The 15000-nt window shown below is 37.9% G+C and overlaps 1 protein-coding gene across 1 annotated transcript in view; it reads left to right on the top strand.

The window, feature by feature from the left end:
- LOC106062279 (orexin receptor type 2-like) overlaps positions 1 to 15000 on the top strand; it is a 127758-nt gene that overhangs the window by 77485 nt on the left and 35273 nt on the right. Inside the window, exons 4-5 of the mRNA XM_013220549.2 lie at positions 2524 to 2753; positions 11950 to 12110. Coding sequence (XP_013076003.1) covers positions 2524 to 2753; positions 11950 to 12110 — 391 coding nt within the window. The remainder of the gene's footprint in view (positions 1 to 2523; positions 2754 to 11949; positions 12111 to 15000) is intronic.

The raw sequence follows: 15000 nt of genomic DNA, 5'->3' as shown, positions 1-15000 counted from the left end.
ACAGAACCACACCGCTGAACTGTGCTGTAGTCGACCGGACTGTAGTGGACCTTCTGTCGTAAACCTCCTTTCTGAACCTTCTGTCGTGAACCTTGCTGTATTGAGCCCCTTTTCTCAACCCCTTGACTGCGACACCTCCGCTCTTTATATAGGGTCCCTACTGGCCTTCTCGAACCGGACAGAACGCCGCTCGACGTTTCTAGGTGGTCCGATGACTACAACTCTCGTGACGCTCATGAGCTCTGTTCACGACGGCGATCCTTCCCGTACCGTCCTGTTGATACTCGACTCGGTTGACCGTCGTAGCTCGTCACGGTTGACCGCTCGTCTAGCGCTGGCCTGGGGCGATTTGCGTCGGCTGACTACACTCACACCACTACCCCCATCTGTGCCACCACCAGGTTTATAACAATATTGAATTATTCATTTTTGCTCATTTTTATTTCACTACCCTGTTATAATTAATAATTAAACTTCTATAACTTTTGTTTTTGTTATCGAAAAATGTTATATTTGGTATCGAATTATAGGGGAATACATGCCCTTTTTATAGGTCTAAAAATCAAATTTAGTTTAATGGGTCAAATCAACGTTGACATCGTCAATTAGGAGAGAAAGAGTTAAGTCTGTTTGTCTGGTAAAAAGTTTGTACACGTTATTTCTCCGACACCCTATCTCAGATCAAGCTGAAAATTTGCACAATTATTTCTTTTACCTGACAATACAAGAATCAATTTTAAAAAATTAACCAATTTCCCCAACTGGTCCAGATAAGTGATAGAATCCTAGTGTAGTGAGAAAACTAAAATCTTGAAGTTACGCTAAACAAAAAACAATTGGTAACAAGAAAAACAGAAAAGAATTTTGACCAACTTGTATGTTTTAATGTTTCTTCATTTTTTTTCTTCCTCTTCATTGACAATACTTTGAAACTTACAGTTGGCAACGTCGTCGTGGTTAAGAAGTGTCCGACTGTAGCCTGCTCTAGTCTCGTAATGCAGCTCCGCATTGGAGATTAAAGGCTTTCGAAAAAGTGTAGGGGCCTCCACAAAAGCCCTGCGCCAGGGCGTCCACATACTTACGTCCGGCCCTGGACCTACGGGCTTAGAAACGCTGCAATAAATGAGAAAGTGGTGGATGCGAAAGTGTAATGGGGCGAGTGTATTATTTCATAAAACCTTTTTCTTTTCCTCCAAATAGCTTACTTTGTTTATTGTATACTCTAAATCCCTCCGTTCATTGAGGATAGTACACCTGCGTTATTGGCATGATCTAAGACTGTTGGTATGTTGTAATGAAACTTGATTCTATGCAAAGATTTAAATAATGAAGGCCTGATAACGTCGTCTGTTCTGTATTATTTCTTTGTCTCTCTTGTCTCCCCTTCTCTCTCTCTCTCTCTCTCTCTCTCTCTGTGTCTCTAGATCTGTCTCTCGCTTAAACACCCTTCTCTCCTTCTGTCTCTTTCTCTCTCTGTCCCTGTCTCTCTCTGTTTCTCTGTCTCTTTCTCTCTCTCTGTCTTTGTCTCTCTCTCTTTCTGCCACTCTGTCTTTGTCTCTCTCTCTTTCTGCCACTCTGTCTTTGTCTCTCTCTCTTTCTGCCACTGTCTTTGTCTCTCTCTCTATCAGCGTATCCCTCACTGTCTCTCTCTCTCTGTTCCTCTGCCTTTGTCTCTACCTCTCTCTCTCTCTCTGTATCCCTCACTGTCTCTCTCTCTCTCTGTTCCTCTGCCTTTGTCTCTCCCTCTCTCTCTCTCTGTGTATCCCTCACTGTCTCTCTCTCTCTATTCCTCTGCCTTTGTCTCTCCCTCTCTGTCCCCGTCTCTCTCTCTCTCTCTCTGTTTCTCTGTCTCTTTCTGCCACTCTGTCTTTGTCTCTCTCTTTCTGCCACTCTGTCTTTGTCTCTCTCTCTCTGTTCCTCTGCCTTTGTCTCTCTCTCTCTCTCAGTGTATCCCTCCCTGTCTCTCTCTCTGTTCCTCTGCCTTTGTCTCTCCCTCTCTCTTTGTGTATATTCCCAGTCTCTCTCTCTCTCTGTTCCTCTGCCTTTGCCTCTCCCTCCCTCTCTCTCTGCCTCTCTTTCACCGTCTCTCTCTATATCTGTCATGTCTCTCACTCTCTCTCTCTGTTCCTCTCTCTCTCTCTCTCTCTCTCTGTCCCTCTTTCTCTGTCTTTCACCTATACTTGCATTTCGTACACTATTTTTCTTATTCGAATATAAAATTCTTTTCTTCTTAATAACTTGTACATTTCCTTTAGGCTAATTTTTCGTTTATCAACACCATTGGTACTTAGCAATCTTCCCAGATCCTCTTCATGATTGTCTTGAGTTTAAACCCCTGCCGGCTGCTATCTCGCTCTACTTTGATGGGAAAGTTAGGATAGGACATGCCAGCTTTTATGTCTAAGCACGCTTGAAGTCACAGGAGAGAACATTTTAAAACCATACTGGACGTTATCTCCATGGAGAAATAGGTATTGATGGCTTGACCCTTAACTATGTTGTTTTGTCTTGTCTGTATTTCAGCCAACATCAGTGTCCGTCTCGGTACTGACCCTCAGCGCCATCTCTGTAGAGAGGTGGTGGGCCATCTGTTACCCGCTTCGCTTCAAGAGCACCCTGCCCAGGGCACGGAAGATCATCGTAGTCATCTGGACCGTGGCTTGCCTGTCGGCCTTGCCGGAGCTGATCGTGGCAGAGACGTTTCCTTATGGGTTCCCGAAGCCGTTCAAATCTATCTACCTTACAGTATGCAGGTAACTCAATTCATTTACACGTAGTAGAATTATCGCAATTAAATGTATAGATGTGCAACTAAGTCTGCATGGGATATCATGCATAAAGGGGCTCCGAAATGTGCTAAGGGGCTCCGAAAAGTGCTAAGGGGCTCCGAAAAGCGCTAAGAAGTAAAAGTAAAGGTACTTCCTTTCTTTACACTAACTCTGGGAAGAACCTATTCCAGAGTACAATAAACGTCTTCCAAAGAATGAAGGCAACGAAAAAGAATGGACGGGCCTGACATTGAAAGAGATTCTTTCTCTCTCTCTCTCTCCCTATATATATATATATATATATATATAGAGAGAGAGAGAGAGAGAGAAAAAGAATGGACGGGCCTGACATTGAAAGAGATTCTTTCTTTATATATATATATATATATATATATATATAGAGAGAGAGAGAGAGAGAGAAAGAATCTCTTTCAATGTCAGGCCCGTCCATTCTTTTTCGTTGCCTTCCTCATCGCTTTTTCTGTCTGCCTCTTCTTTTTGTCCTGGTACTGTTCCCTGAATGAAGATCTTTTTTCGAGCCCTTGTTGCGTTTTTTTAACAGTACTTAGCAGGTCTTCGTGGGGTCCTATCGCTGTACTAACCCTGTCTCTAACCTCTTCGTTTCTGATGTGAAATAATATACGTTGGCTGCTTTCTGACAGGAAAGCCTGTTTAATGAATGCAGTTAAAACACACACTCATACACACATTTAATGGTATGATCAATGAACTATTTTAGTAGCACTAACACACACACACACACACATACACACACACCTAGCAGTGAAATGACATCATTAAGGGTATGTTTTTGGTAACAGCATTTCTCAGGAGGAGGATGAAGCAATCAATTTCTTCATCGGTTGACTTTTGTGATGACGTCGCCTCTCTGCATAGTCAGAGCTCGGGGGATGTTGACCAATTAATTTCATCTCATTCACTGATGAACATCAAAAAAAAACGAAAAAAAACGACTAAAGTGGCAACGCTCGCAGATTGCCGCAATCACCGAACATTCCCGAGGAGATGAGCTATGAGTACGATGGGAAAGAACATTAAGTAAACAGATATAAGTCACACACAAAAAACTAGCAAAATATTTTAAAAATCTTTACAAAATAAAGCATATCTAAGGGGAAGAACCACAAAATCACTGCAATATATCTCAATACTGCTGGAATAAGCTTCCTTTTTTCTATTAAAAACGAAAATAATGAATTACCACTAATTAATTAACTAGCTGGTTAAATTTTTGGTCATCAATTCTTAAAAATTTTTCAAAATTTTAACCCAAGAATGGGAGAGTGGGAGAGAAAACGTGTACAAAACTTATTAAAGTGAATAACTCCATACATACAGGCACATCTCTAAATAAGTAGCATGTATTCCCCTTATCTATGAGTCAAACGAAATAATCAATCACCAGTAATTAGTTAACTAATTTTTGTGTGTTTTTTTTTTGGTTGAATTATGTTTTGTAAAGTACATTAAATAATTGTGTAAAGTTTCAACTTGATCCGACAATTGTAAAGGGAGGACTAGACTGTACAACAATTGTACCAGACAGAGTGAGTTGCTATAAGCTTTGTACTAAGGTGAGGGAAGGTGCTACAGTATACGAATATTAGTGTCTTAGTGTGTTGTTGTTTTTTTTACAAATATTTTATTCTCATTAGTTTGGTCACTTACCTTATAAACCACGGACGTTCTAAGCTCTTAACAAAACATAATGACGTCCTACATATATCCACGTTTTCATCTAGTCGTGCATGGGAAGTACAGACTTCAACTCTCCTAAGTCAATGGTCTCCCTGTGGCTGATTCAGGCCAAACATTCCATGGTGTAAGTCTAATGGCTCTAGGGAAGAATAAGCACTAGAATATGGAATTAGAAATTTGCATTTATCTTCCAGTTTTTCTGAGTATTTTATTAGCCGGTGTGTTTGTTGTAACTTATTGTTCTGGTATGAAAGTAACAAGTGATTTGTATAACGTTTATCCTGTTTTTTGTGTGTGTTGTGTTTTTAAAACTTAACCTAGTTCTATGCCTGCACGTTATATTTCTGTGTTTTTAAGTTCCAGACATTTCAGGGCAAGGTGAACACGTGACCACTGAGAGCCCCTTCGTCTACTCCCCCCCCCCCCCCACAAGCAAAAAAAAAACATTATTGTTGGCGTCAATTATTCCAACATTTGGCACCTAAATTTATCGTCTGCTGTGTTCACTTTGTCCTGTGTTTCTTCCGGGCGGAGTTGGGGAGGTCAGCGTGAGGTGCATTGGTCAGGCCTTTAATTTTTCATCATTAATGACCTTTTTTTTTCTCTTAAAAATGTTATAACTAGAGTTCTCAATGTATCATGTATGCAACAAGCTTTTCTAGTTATACAAATTAATCATTAATCATTTCTGAAATCCTCTTTAATTTCTAATATCATCTTTAACCGTTTCTAATATCATCTTTAACCATTTCTAATATCATTTTTAACCATTTCTTATATCATCTTTAACCATTTCTAATATCATCTTTAACCATTTCTTATATCATCTTTAACCATTTCTAATATCATCTTTAACCATTTCTAATATCATCTTTAACCATTTCTAATATCATCTTTAACCATTTCTTATATCATCTTTAACCATTTCTAATATCATCTTTAACCATTTCTTATATCATCTTTAACCATTTCTTATATCATCTTTAACCATTTCTAATATCATCTTTAACCATTTCTAATATCATCTTATACTAACCATTTCTAATGTCATCTTTAAGCATTTCTAAAATCATCTTAAACTAACAATTTCTAATTTCATCTGTAATCCATTGCTATATCATTGTTAGATATTTGTAATATTCCATACAACCATTTATGATATCATCTTTAATCATTTCAAATATCTAATTTCTAATACCATCTAATACTATGGCCAAATTTTGATTCACGGTGCCCCCGCTGCGGGGAAAGAGATGGTTAAAGTTTTCAAATACAAAAACAAAATTTAATAAAATACTCTGAAAGACACAAAGATAAAGGCACATTCCTCGTCCCATATGCTAGGACAAATTTGTACAAATACTCCTTCTTCCCTAGTGCTATTATAGCATGGAATGGGTTGCCTGAGCTAGCCAGGAAAACCAGTGACTTGGCAGAATTTAAGTCATTGGTTAATATGCATGACTAAATGCATGACGCGTAGGACGTAATCATCTTCTTTTTTGAAGTAACGTCTGTATTATATAAGATAAGATAAGAAGAGAGGAAACTATGCCTCAAATTCTGTTTGACTGCCCCAGACTTGCTGATCTCCGTCTCGACAGGTCTGGGAAAACAAAAATTCTCGACCTGTATGGCGACATGTATACACTACGCAAGACAGCAGGGTTTCTGTCCAGGGCTTTTGCAAGAGAGGATTTGAGCCGCTCAAGCCCACACTCAAATGGAGTTTGATGATGATGATGATGATGACGAATACCATCTGTATCAATTTTTTATTCTTTTTAAGCATTACCGATAGTAACATCAAGTCACTTTTAACCAATCATTAGTATCAAATCTTCTCTAAGCAAATCAAATATTACCAATTCTCAAGTCACCCAGAATCATCAAATCATCTTTATCCATTTCTATTAGCTTGGGTTTCTAGCATGACTAAAAGTAGATTCCCATACAACTGGCCTAGATATATAGTTCTAAATTCAATTCAAATTTCCTGAGATACTTTACATCAACATCACGTTTACATTGCCATGCCAACTTTCTATCGAGTCATTGATTTGAAAAAAAGATTAAAACTGTCAATATTTATACAGACACTTCAATAGAATGATTCCATCCTGCTAAACCGTTCAATTTTTATTTTACAATTTAAAAAAATAAAATAATAAAAAAAAAAAATACCATGCCTATAAGTTATGAATATTTTGAAAATATATAGATATATAATTTTGACATTGTAACCTGATTAAGTGTGTAACTTAAGATAGTTTATCCCAAATAAGTGTTGCTTAAGCAAATGAAGCCTAGCTAAGTGTAGCCTAAATATAGTTCGAGTAAGTTTAGTCTAAATAAATGTAGCCTAAATTAATTTTGGGCTAAATAAATGTAGCCCTAGTAAGTATAGCCGGATGAAGTGTAGCCTTTGTAAGTGTAACCCCTAGTGTAGCCCGTGAAAGTGTGTCCCGAGTATGTGCAGCCCCTGTAAACGTAGCCTTTGTAAGGGTAGCCCCGTCAAGTGTAGCCTAAAAAAGTGTAGCAGCATTAAGTGTAGCCTCAGTAGTTGTAATTAAACCATTAGCGCTGACAAAACGTTCTGGAGAAATAAAATATTTAACAATCACTTTTTTTTACGAAACGAAAAATGATTTAACAGAAGAAAACTAAATACGCTTGAAAATAAATAACATCTGTTTTTCTATAATTCAATGTAAATAAAAGTAAAAACAAACAAAATTTAATTTAAAAGATAGGAAAAAAAAAGCTTCAATGTTTAAGAAAGATATAGACTTGAAGATTGAACTGTTCAATATGCAAAACTTATCGATCTGACTGCGCATGACAAGACATAAAAATGTAAGCATTACAGGTTTAAAAGAAAAACTAATTCAGAGAGAGAGAGAGACAGAGAGAGACAGTGAGAGACGGGGGAGAGAGATAGTGACAGACGGGGAGAGAGATAGAGAGACAGAGACGGCGAGAGAGATAGAGAGACAGAGACGGGGAGAGAGAGAGAGAGAGATACATGGAGAAAGAGATGAATAGAAAAAAGAGAAAATATAAAATAGAGAATGAGAGAAGGTGTTTCAGAACGAGAGAAAGAAGAGAAAGATGTTAGAGGAGAGAGAAAGAGATGTTAGAGGAGAGAGAGAGAGATGTTAGAGGAGAGAGCGAGATGTTAGAGGAGAGAGAGATGTTAGAGGAGCGAGAGCGAGATGTTAGAGGAGAGAGAGAGCTGTTAGAGGAGAGAGAGAGAGAGATGTTAGAGGAGAGAGAGAGATGTTAGAGGAGAGACAGAGAGAGAGATGTTAGAGGAGAGAGAGAGAGAGTAACATGTAAATACTGATCTGTGTAGTTGTGACCAATGTTATAGTGACTATTTCATGGCACTATGATGTCACGTGACTGCTAAGGCTAATTGCCCCTTTTGTTTTTCCGTCCCTACCCTCAGCTCACATTGATGTCATAGGCACACACACGCACACTCACACACTCACACAGTCACACACACACACACATAGTCACACACACACACACGCGCACACACACACACACATAGTCACACACACACACACACATAGTCACACACACACACACACACACAAAATATTGAATCATTTACTTTCACACCTCATCATTCTCCTATCGAGATGACATTCCGCACATAAATGATTCTCTTCTTTTATATAATTTAAAATTTTAAAACAAGAAAACAAGAAAAACATAAAAAAATGCTTTACAAAAAAAAAAAGCTTATTATAAGTGTCATGGTATCAATTAGTTTAGATCAGCCATGTGATTAAATCTGTAATAGATCTAGATATGTTGTATTTAATCTGTGTAACTAGAAATATTTTTTTTTTACATTTTGTTTATTATTTTTGTTTCATGATTTCGGCTTTTTGACTACGCTATGATCCCATCACTTGTCTGGACCAGTTGGCTATGTTCTATGATCCTATCACTTGTCTGGACCAGTTTGGAAAGGGCGTTTTTTGAAGGAAGGGGGGTGTACTCCGTGAATGTTACCATAAGAGCTTTTATAAATTCATAAAAAGGTGTTTACTCAGTGCAAAGGCCTCTACAAGGGGACTAATTCAACTTTTACTACCACATCTGTCACGTACGCATTCTCTCCCTTGTTTAATACCAAACAAAATAATAACTTAACAATAGTTAATTAACTAATTAATCTCTTTATTATTGATTCTTTGTTTTGTCAGGTACAAGAAATAATAGTGTAAAGTTTCAACTTGATCCAAGATTGTGTGTGGGAGAAATAACGTGTACAAATATTTTACCAGAGAGACAGAATGAGTTCATATAAGCTTTGTACAAAAAAACAAAAACAAATACATATAGATAATATCCGCCCGTAAAGCCCCGTGTTCCATCTATGAAATTTAGAGGAACTAGCACTAACGGTAATATCCCCTTTGCATCTGACCGCCCCCAAGAAAAGATAAGGACTCAAGATTGTAATTTGTTCATGAGGTAAAGAACTGAACTTTTCCTTCTTTCCGTAAAAAATAAAAAAATTACTTTTTCTTTATTTTTCAATTTAAATCACATAGGCATTCTGAATCTTAGCTAATATGTCCTTTTGTAAGATAATCTTAGGGTTACCTCCCTTCTATAAGGTCATGCCCAAGACAGAGCTTTCTTATGTATACATATGGTTTGTGTGTTTGCTGTATATATTATTGTGTAATAGGAATTTTAAAAATCAACTTAGATTTGGTAAATACTTTTTGTTGGGAGGATACGTTAATTATAAGCTGAAAACGTTAAAAAGTGGATAGATTTTCAGAAAACAAAGACAAATAGGCAAACATGTTTTATCTCCGCACGATGCTTTGTATTAATCCGCACTGTGTTCTGTATTTATGCGCGCCGTGTTCTGTGTTAATCCGAACCGTGTTCTGTATTTATGCGCGCCGTGTTCTGTATTAATCCGAACCGTGTTCTGTATTTATGCGCACCGTGTTCTGTATTAATCCGAACCGTGTTCTGTATTTATGCGCGCCGTGTTCTGTATTTATGCGCGCCGTGTTCTGCTTTAATCAGCACCGTGTTTTGTATAAATCCGCACAATGTTCTGTAGTTCTGTACTACTTCTGCTTATGATAGATGAAAACCCTATGACGAGGGAAGAAAAGGAGCATAAATATTATCGATACAGTACGTAATAGATTAAAAATGATAAACTAAATGCTATTTTCTTTACATTTTGTTATCCTTCCGCATTTACCTGGAGGGGTCGCGGGGGGGGGGGGGGGAAGTAGCAGATGGTCTGTGGCAAGGTATGAAACGCGAGCTCTTCTTGTAGTGTTGGCTCCGTGTCACTGAAGTCGTACTTTCTGAACATTTCGATCTGATCTTAAATTTTTTTTTCATGCTAACTGTAAGTCTCTGCTTTTCGTATGTGCGTGCGTGTGTGTGTGTGTTCATTGTTATTGTTGATTGTTCAATATTATCCACCAAATTTCAAAGCTTGCCCGTGTTTCTGAAGTTAGACGTTTGAATGTTCAAAAAAGTGTTGGGGAGGGGGGAGGGAGAATGTTTTCAAACGGGAACTATTTTTTGTTCTGGCTAAGCCCATGTGAAGCTTGCCAAGTCATGGATTTTTTTTAAAGGGGGGGGGGGGGGGGCGGAGTAATCAATGTTGCGGAAGATTATTACATGGCCAGTGGGACCACGTCTGCTAACAATTTTCAGATGCTCACTGGAATATATGTAATTATAAAGTTATGTTGGTCTCTGGTTCCTGTGATTGGACATAGCCGTGTGGTATGTGTGTGGTGTATGTGTGTGTGTTTGTGTATACATGTGTATGTTTATTGCCTCTTGTTTTTTTTCTTTTAGGGTTGGGGGCTGTTCTCATCTGTCGTCTCTTATCACTTCCCTCTCTCTCTTTCTCTTTCTCTCCCTCTCTCTCTCTCTATGCGTCTTTCTATTTCATTCTTTCTCTCTCCATCCTTTTATCTCATTCTCCCTCTCTTATTTAGCTCCTTCTCTTTCTCCCTTGCGTTTCTTTTTTTTTTCTTGTTTATTATCTTTTCTTTCTATTTAAATTCTCCTCACCATTTCTTTCTTTCTCTTTCTATCCCTCGGCATATTTGTCCACTTTGGCCAGAATAAGAATTTCAAGAACTTATTTCTACTTGTTTAAACATGACTTCTTATCGCTAGTCAATACTTTCTTCAACGTTCTGTAAGCACAAATCAAGTTTTTTTCGTGTGTGTTTATTTTGTGTGTGTGTTTTTTAAAGCATCATTCGTTGGATGTCATCTTGAAGAAGTCGTCTACTAAGTGGCTCTACAAAACAGACATCTGGGGTTTTCTTGAGATATCAGAACTTCTCGTCTCGTGGCGGCCAAAATACAGACAGGGATTATTTGTGAAAACAATTGTACTGTTTCTGGGGGATGTAAACTTCACTTGTATGGCGCCCTTCTGTATTTTCTTGGATTGGGGGGGGGGGAGGGTATTCATACAGGGAGAAGGGGAAAAGGTGGCAACGACCTATTCAGAGATGCTACCATTTCATATAATAATATGTTTTGAAGGGTAGCCTATTGTGAATTTATGCGGTACATACCGGTGGTGCATAATAAAGATCTAAAAAGTGTTTTAAAGTTTTGTTATTATATGCGGATGGTGGCTATTGCATGTCTTCCATATGCTTATAGTAGGACATATTGCATTATGGGTGGTGTGGATTATTATTATTTACAGTATATTTTCTGGTGTGTCTGTGTGTGCATATTTTTGCACGTGAAGTACCCTTTTCAAATGTACTCTCGTACAGAGATGCTAAATCTTTATCGTGGTCACTCTTGGTGAAGCACACATCTGCTGCTAATCCTGGTAAGGAGTTGTGCCCCTTGCGAGGCAAGCTTCTTACATTGGTCTGTGATGAGCTCATCAAAACCTGTTCCCTGCAGCTCAGCTTCCATTCTCCTTAAGTTGTTCATGTTCAGAGTGATGTTCATAATCTTTCGATAATGACCTGAACGCTCGTACATTTCGTGTCTCTTCTTTTTTCTTCATCCAAAAATGTAATCCAAACTTTGATGCAATTTTTTTTTCAGGGGGGGGGGGGGGAGTGGGAGTCTGGAAATTTTTCGCCTATTGTAATTTGAGAACCTTTAAAAAAAAAATCTCCTTTCCCTTTTCGCCTCCCTACGAGTTTTTTCTAAAGTTTTATTTTAACACTTTGCAGGATTATGGCTGAATAAGATTGTATGTGTCAAGCTTATGACTCGTTCTGTTTTGATTCTGCGGGGCACTAGAGCTGGGAACCAAAACGAAAGGGAGAGCACCCAAATAATATAAAAATATGACCAAATGTAACATAAAAAAAAAATCATTTAATAAATCACATTATTATTTTTAAAATATTTTGAACCACTACTTTTATATTCCAACTTTTAAATGTTATATTTGGTCCCTCCTCAGACCTTCATGGGATACAACGAACCAAGGGATCTACCACATCATCGTGACCGTCGTCTTTTACCTGATCCCTATGATCCTCATGGCGTTCACCTACAGCCACATCGCCACGGTCCTGTGGAAACACGAGATCCCCGGAGACGTGGTCGGCACCAAGACGCAAGGTAAATTAATATTAGGCATTCTCTAGCATTGCCAGGAACGAGAATCGTTGAAGAGAAAATTCTTTGTAGTCTCCCCTTAACAGGGTCTAATGGGGAAATTCTCTAATGAATACGGCAGTACTTCTCTCTGAGACGCTATAAGAATCTTCTAAATAGAGCCCCAAAGTTAACTTGAGCTATCGAATTACATCTATATATTACTGTTTCATCTAACGGCTATAGCAGTTCAAGAAATGGGTTGCCTGAGCTATTCAGGAAAACCAGTAAATTGGCAGAATTTAAGTCATTGGTTAATATAAGTGACTGAATGCATAGGACGTAATCATCTTCTTTTTATAAGTAACGTCTGTATTATATAAGATAAGAAGAAGATAAGATAAGAATCTACTAGAGTATATTCAAGGTATTGTAGATGAATGCAGTGTCATCTCTATTGATATCACAAATAGGAATGGTGTTAGCATTTTTAAATTCTACAGTCGCGATGTTGCCACAAGTTGTTGTTTTTTAATTCATATCCAAGTCTATGGGGGAAGTGGATATAAAGCTCAAATGCTTCTATAGGTGATAGTTATTGTGGTTATCATGTGACCAACACAATTACCACAGCACCATTTTCCCCCATTGAGTTATATAATCATTTTTATTAGTATTATTGTTATTGAAAAGAACCTAATTCGCTAGGCGTGTTGGCTCAATGGTCGAAAGCTTGGCTTCTATACCGAGGAGTCTCGAGTTTGACTCCCGGTGAAGACCTATACCCGAGTTTTGGATTTGTTAGAACGTCCCAGAGTCTATATACTTCTCGGTGGCGACGAATGATTATGATGGCACCCCTGCCGAAAGGGGAAAAAAAAAAAGATTTTTTTAAATCTCTCTGTTAACTAACTTGAATATCGGGGCTGACCACTTTCTCCAGATCTGAAGTAACTGTTGTGTAATGGCAGCTAATTGTATTTAAATATCTTATATGTTTTGAAAAGGCGACTTCCTTGAAACTAGTTCTTCAAGGGTAGATGTGTTTGAGTGATAAAACTTGCTTTTTTAAATAACCTACTGTTATAACCCTGCCATGCACACCGCCATGCAAGCTAGTGCAGAAGGTGCGCACTGTTAGAGACTAGACTGAGAAGGTGCGCACTGTTAGAGACTAGACTGAGGAGGTGCGCACTGTTAGAAACTAGACTGAGAAGGATGTTGACATTAGAAAGAAGATAACGAGGTTCCGCCCAAGTCTAGAGTTGATGAAGAGGCTGTGCTCAAGGCAGATGTTGTTCTATGTATTTGTGATGTCCCCTTGTAAATAAACATCTATACCGTTGAGTCGTCTCCCTTAAGTTATTACACAACTTTGTCAATGTCTTTGTGCTATACACGTAGTACAATACCAAAAAGGTAGAAAAAGGGAGATAAGCCTTGCAGTAATGAGAGATGTGGTAGTCAATTGTTAGTTTACAAAATGTTAGCGAACTTATTCTCTTCACAAAACTTATCTCCCCATAGCTTGGTAAACTCTACTGCCTGTATCTGTCTCTAGATAAAACAAAATTAATTAATTAATTACAGATAATTAATGAATAAATTGTTTAATTTTTTTTATACATTCATGTATTGTCATCGTCAATGAATAATTGTGCAAAGTTTCAACTTGTTCCGAGAACGGAAAGCGGAAGAAATAACAATCCCACCCAGACAGACAAACAGCACGAGTTGTTAAAAACTTTGTAAAAAAAAAAAATTAAAACGCCTTCAGATATTACAGTGCCAAGATCTGTATCATTACAAAAATGTCGCTTCATAATTTAGCTCTAGGCGGTTGGCTAACAATAGAGTTGGACATAAAATTTTGAATTTATTTTTAAATCTCTGTATGGCTTCTTGGGCCCTATATTTAATTTTAGATCATTTTAAACATTTTATAAAGTTATTACTAAGAAAGAAGGATCGGAAAGGGGGGGGGGGGTAAAAGTTTCCCTTTCAGACCTTTCGGTCTATAGGTCAGATGATGTAAAGGTCATCTGTTTCTGTGGCCTACTGTTAACGATTGTGTCATCTAGCCAGCACAACACCAACTGCCTTTACTTTTCCACTACTAATGTCAGGTACTCATCAGAGCTGGGTGAACACAAAGGCGCCCAAAGAACCCGAAATTAAAAATACAAGTCTTCACCAGGATTCGAACCCGGGAACCCAGGTTCGGAAGCCAAGCGCTTTGCCGCTCAGCCAGGGGATAGAGGATTTAAAAAAATGAAATATATAATTCTATAAGTTAAAGTCTTTTTGGTAAATTTTCTTATGTGACTCTTACCTCTTATCTCCTTTTAAATATGCAAAACCTTATTTTGATTGGATAAGGCCATAAACTATTTGAGATATGGGGCCCATTGTTATCAGCATAATTTGGGGGCTGGGGGGCTCCCAAGAAAGAAAAAGTTTGTATTGCCTATACGTAAATCTGGAAGTGTACATATATGTTTCAAATAGTTTCCCATTAATCATTCACTTGATAACTTAGACCAAAGAAACTGTCGGCGTCTCAATTTTGAATTCCGGTGAAAACTGACATTTTTAAAATAAGAATTTTCGGACGCCCCTGGTCCACCCAAATCTTATATGTACCCGACATGCGTTGGGGAAAGTAAAGGCCGTTATTTCATTGTGCTGGTCACATGATACCCTTGTTAACTGTCAGCCTTAAAAACAGATGAGCTTTTGTAAAATGTTTTACATGTTTCGGATGTTCCTTCAGAGTTGAACATAATCTAAATGTTTGTAAAATGTTTTACATGTTTCGGATGTTCCTTCAGAGTTGAACATAATCTAAATGTTTGTAAAATGTTTTACATGTTTCGGATGTACCTTCAGAGTTGAACATAATCTAAATGTTTGT

Source organism: Biomphalaria glabrata, chromosome 5 (genome assembly GCF_947242115.1).
Source record: "Biomphalaria glabrata chromosome 5, xgBioGlab47.1, whole genome shotgun sequence".
In the NCBI taxonomy this organism is placed as follows: Eukaryota; Metazoa; Mollusca; class Gastropoda; family Planorbidae; genus Biomphalaria; species Biomphalaria glabrata.
This window is presented reverse-complemented; position numbering and strand designations above follow the sequence as displayed.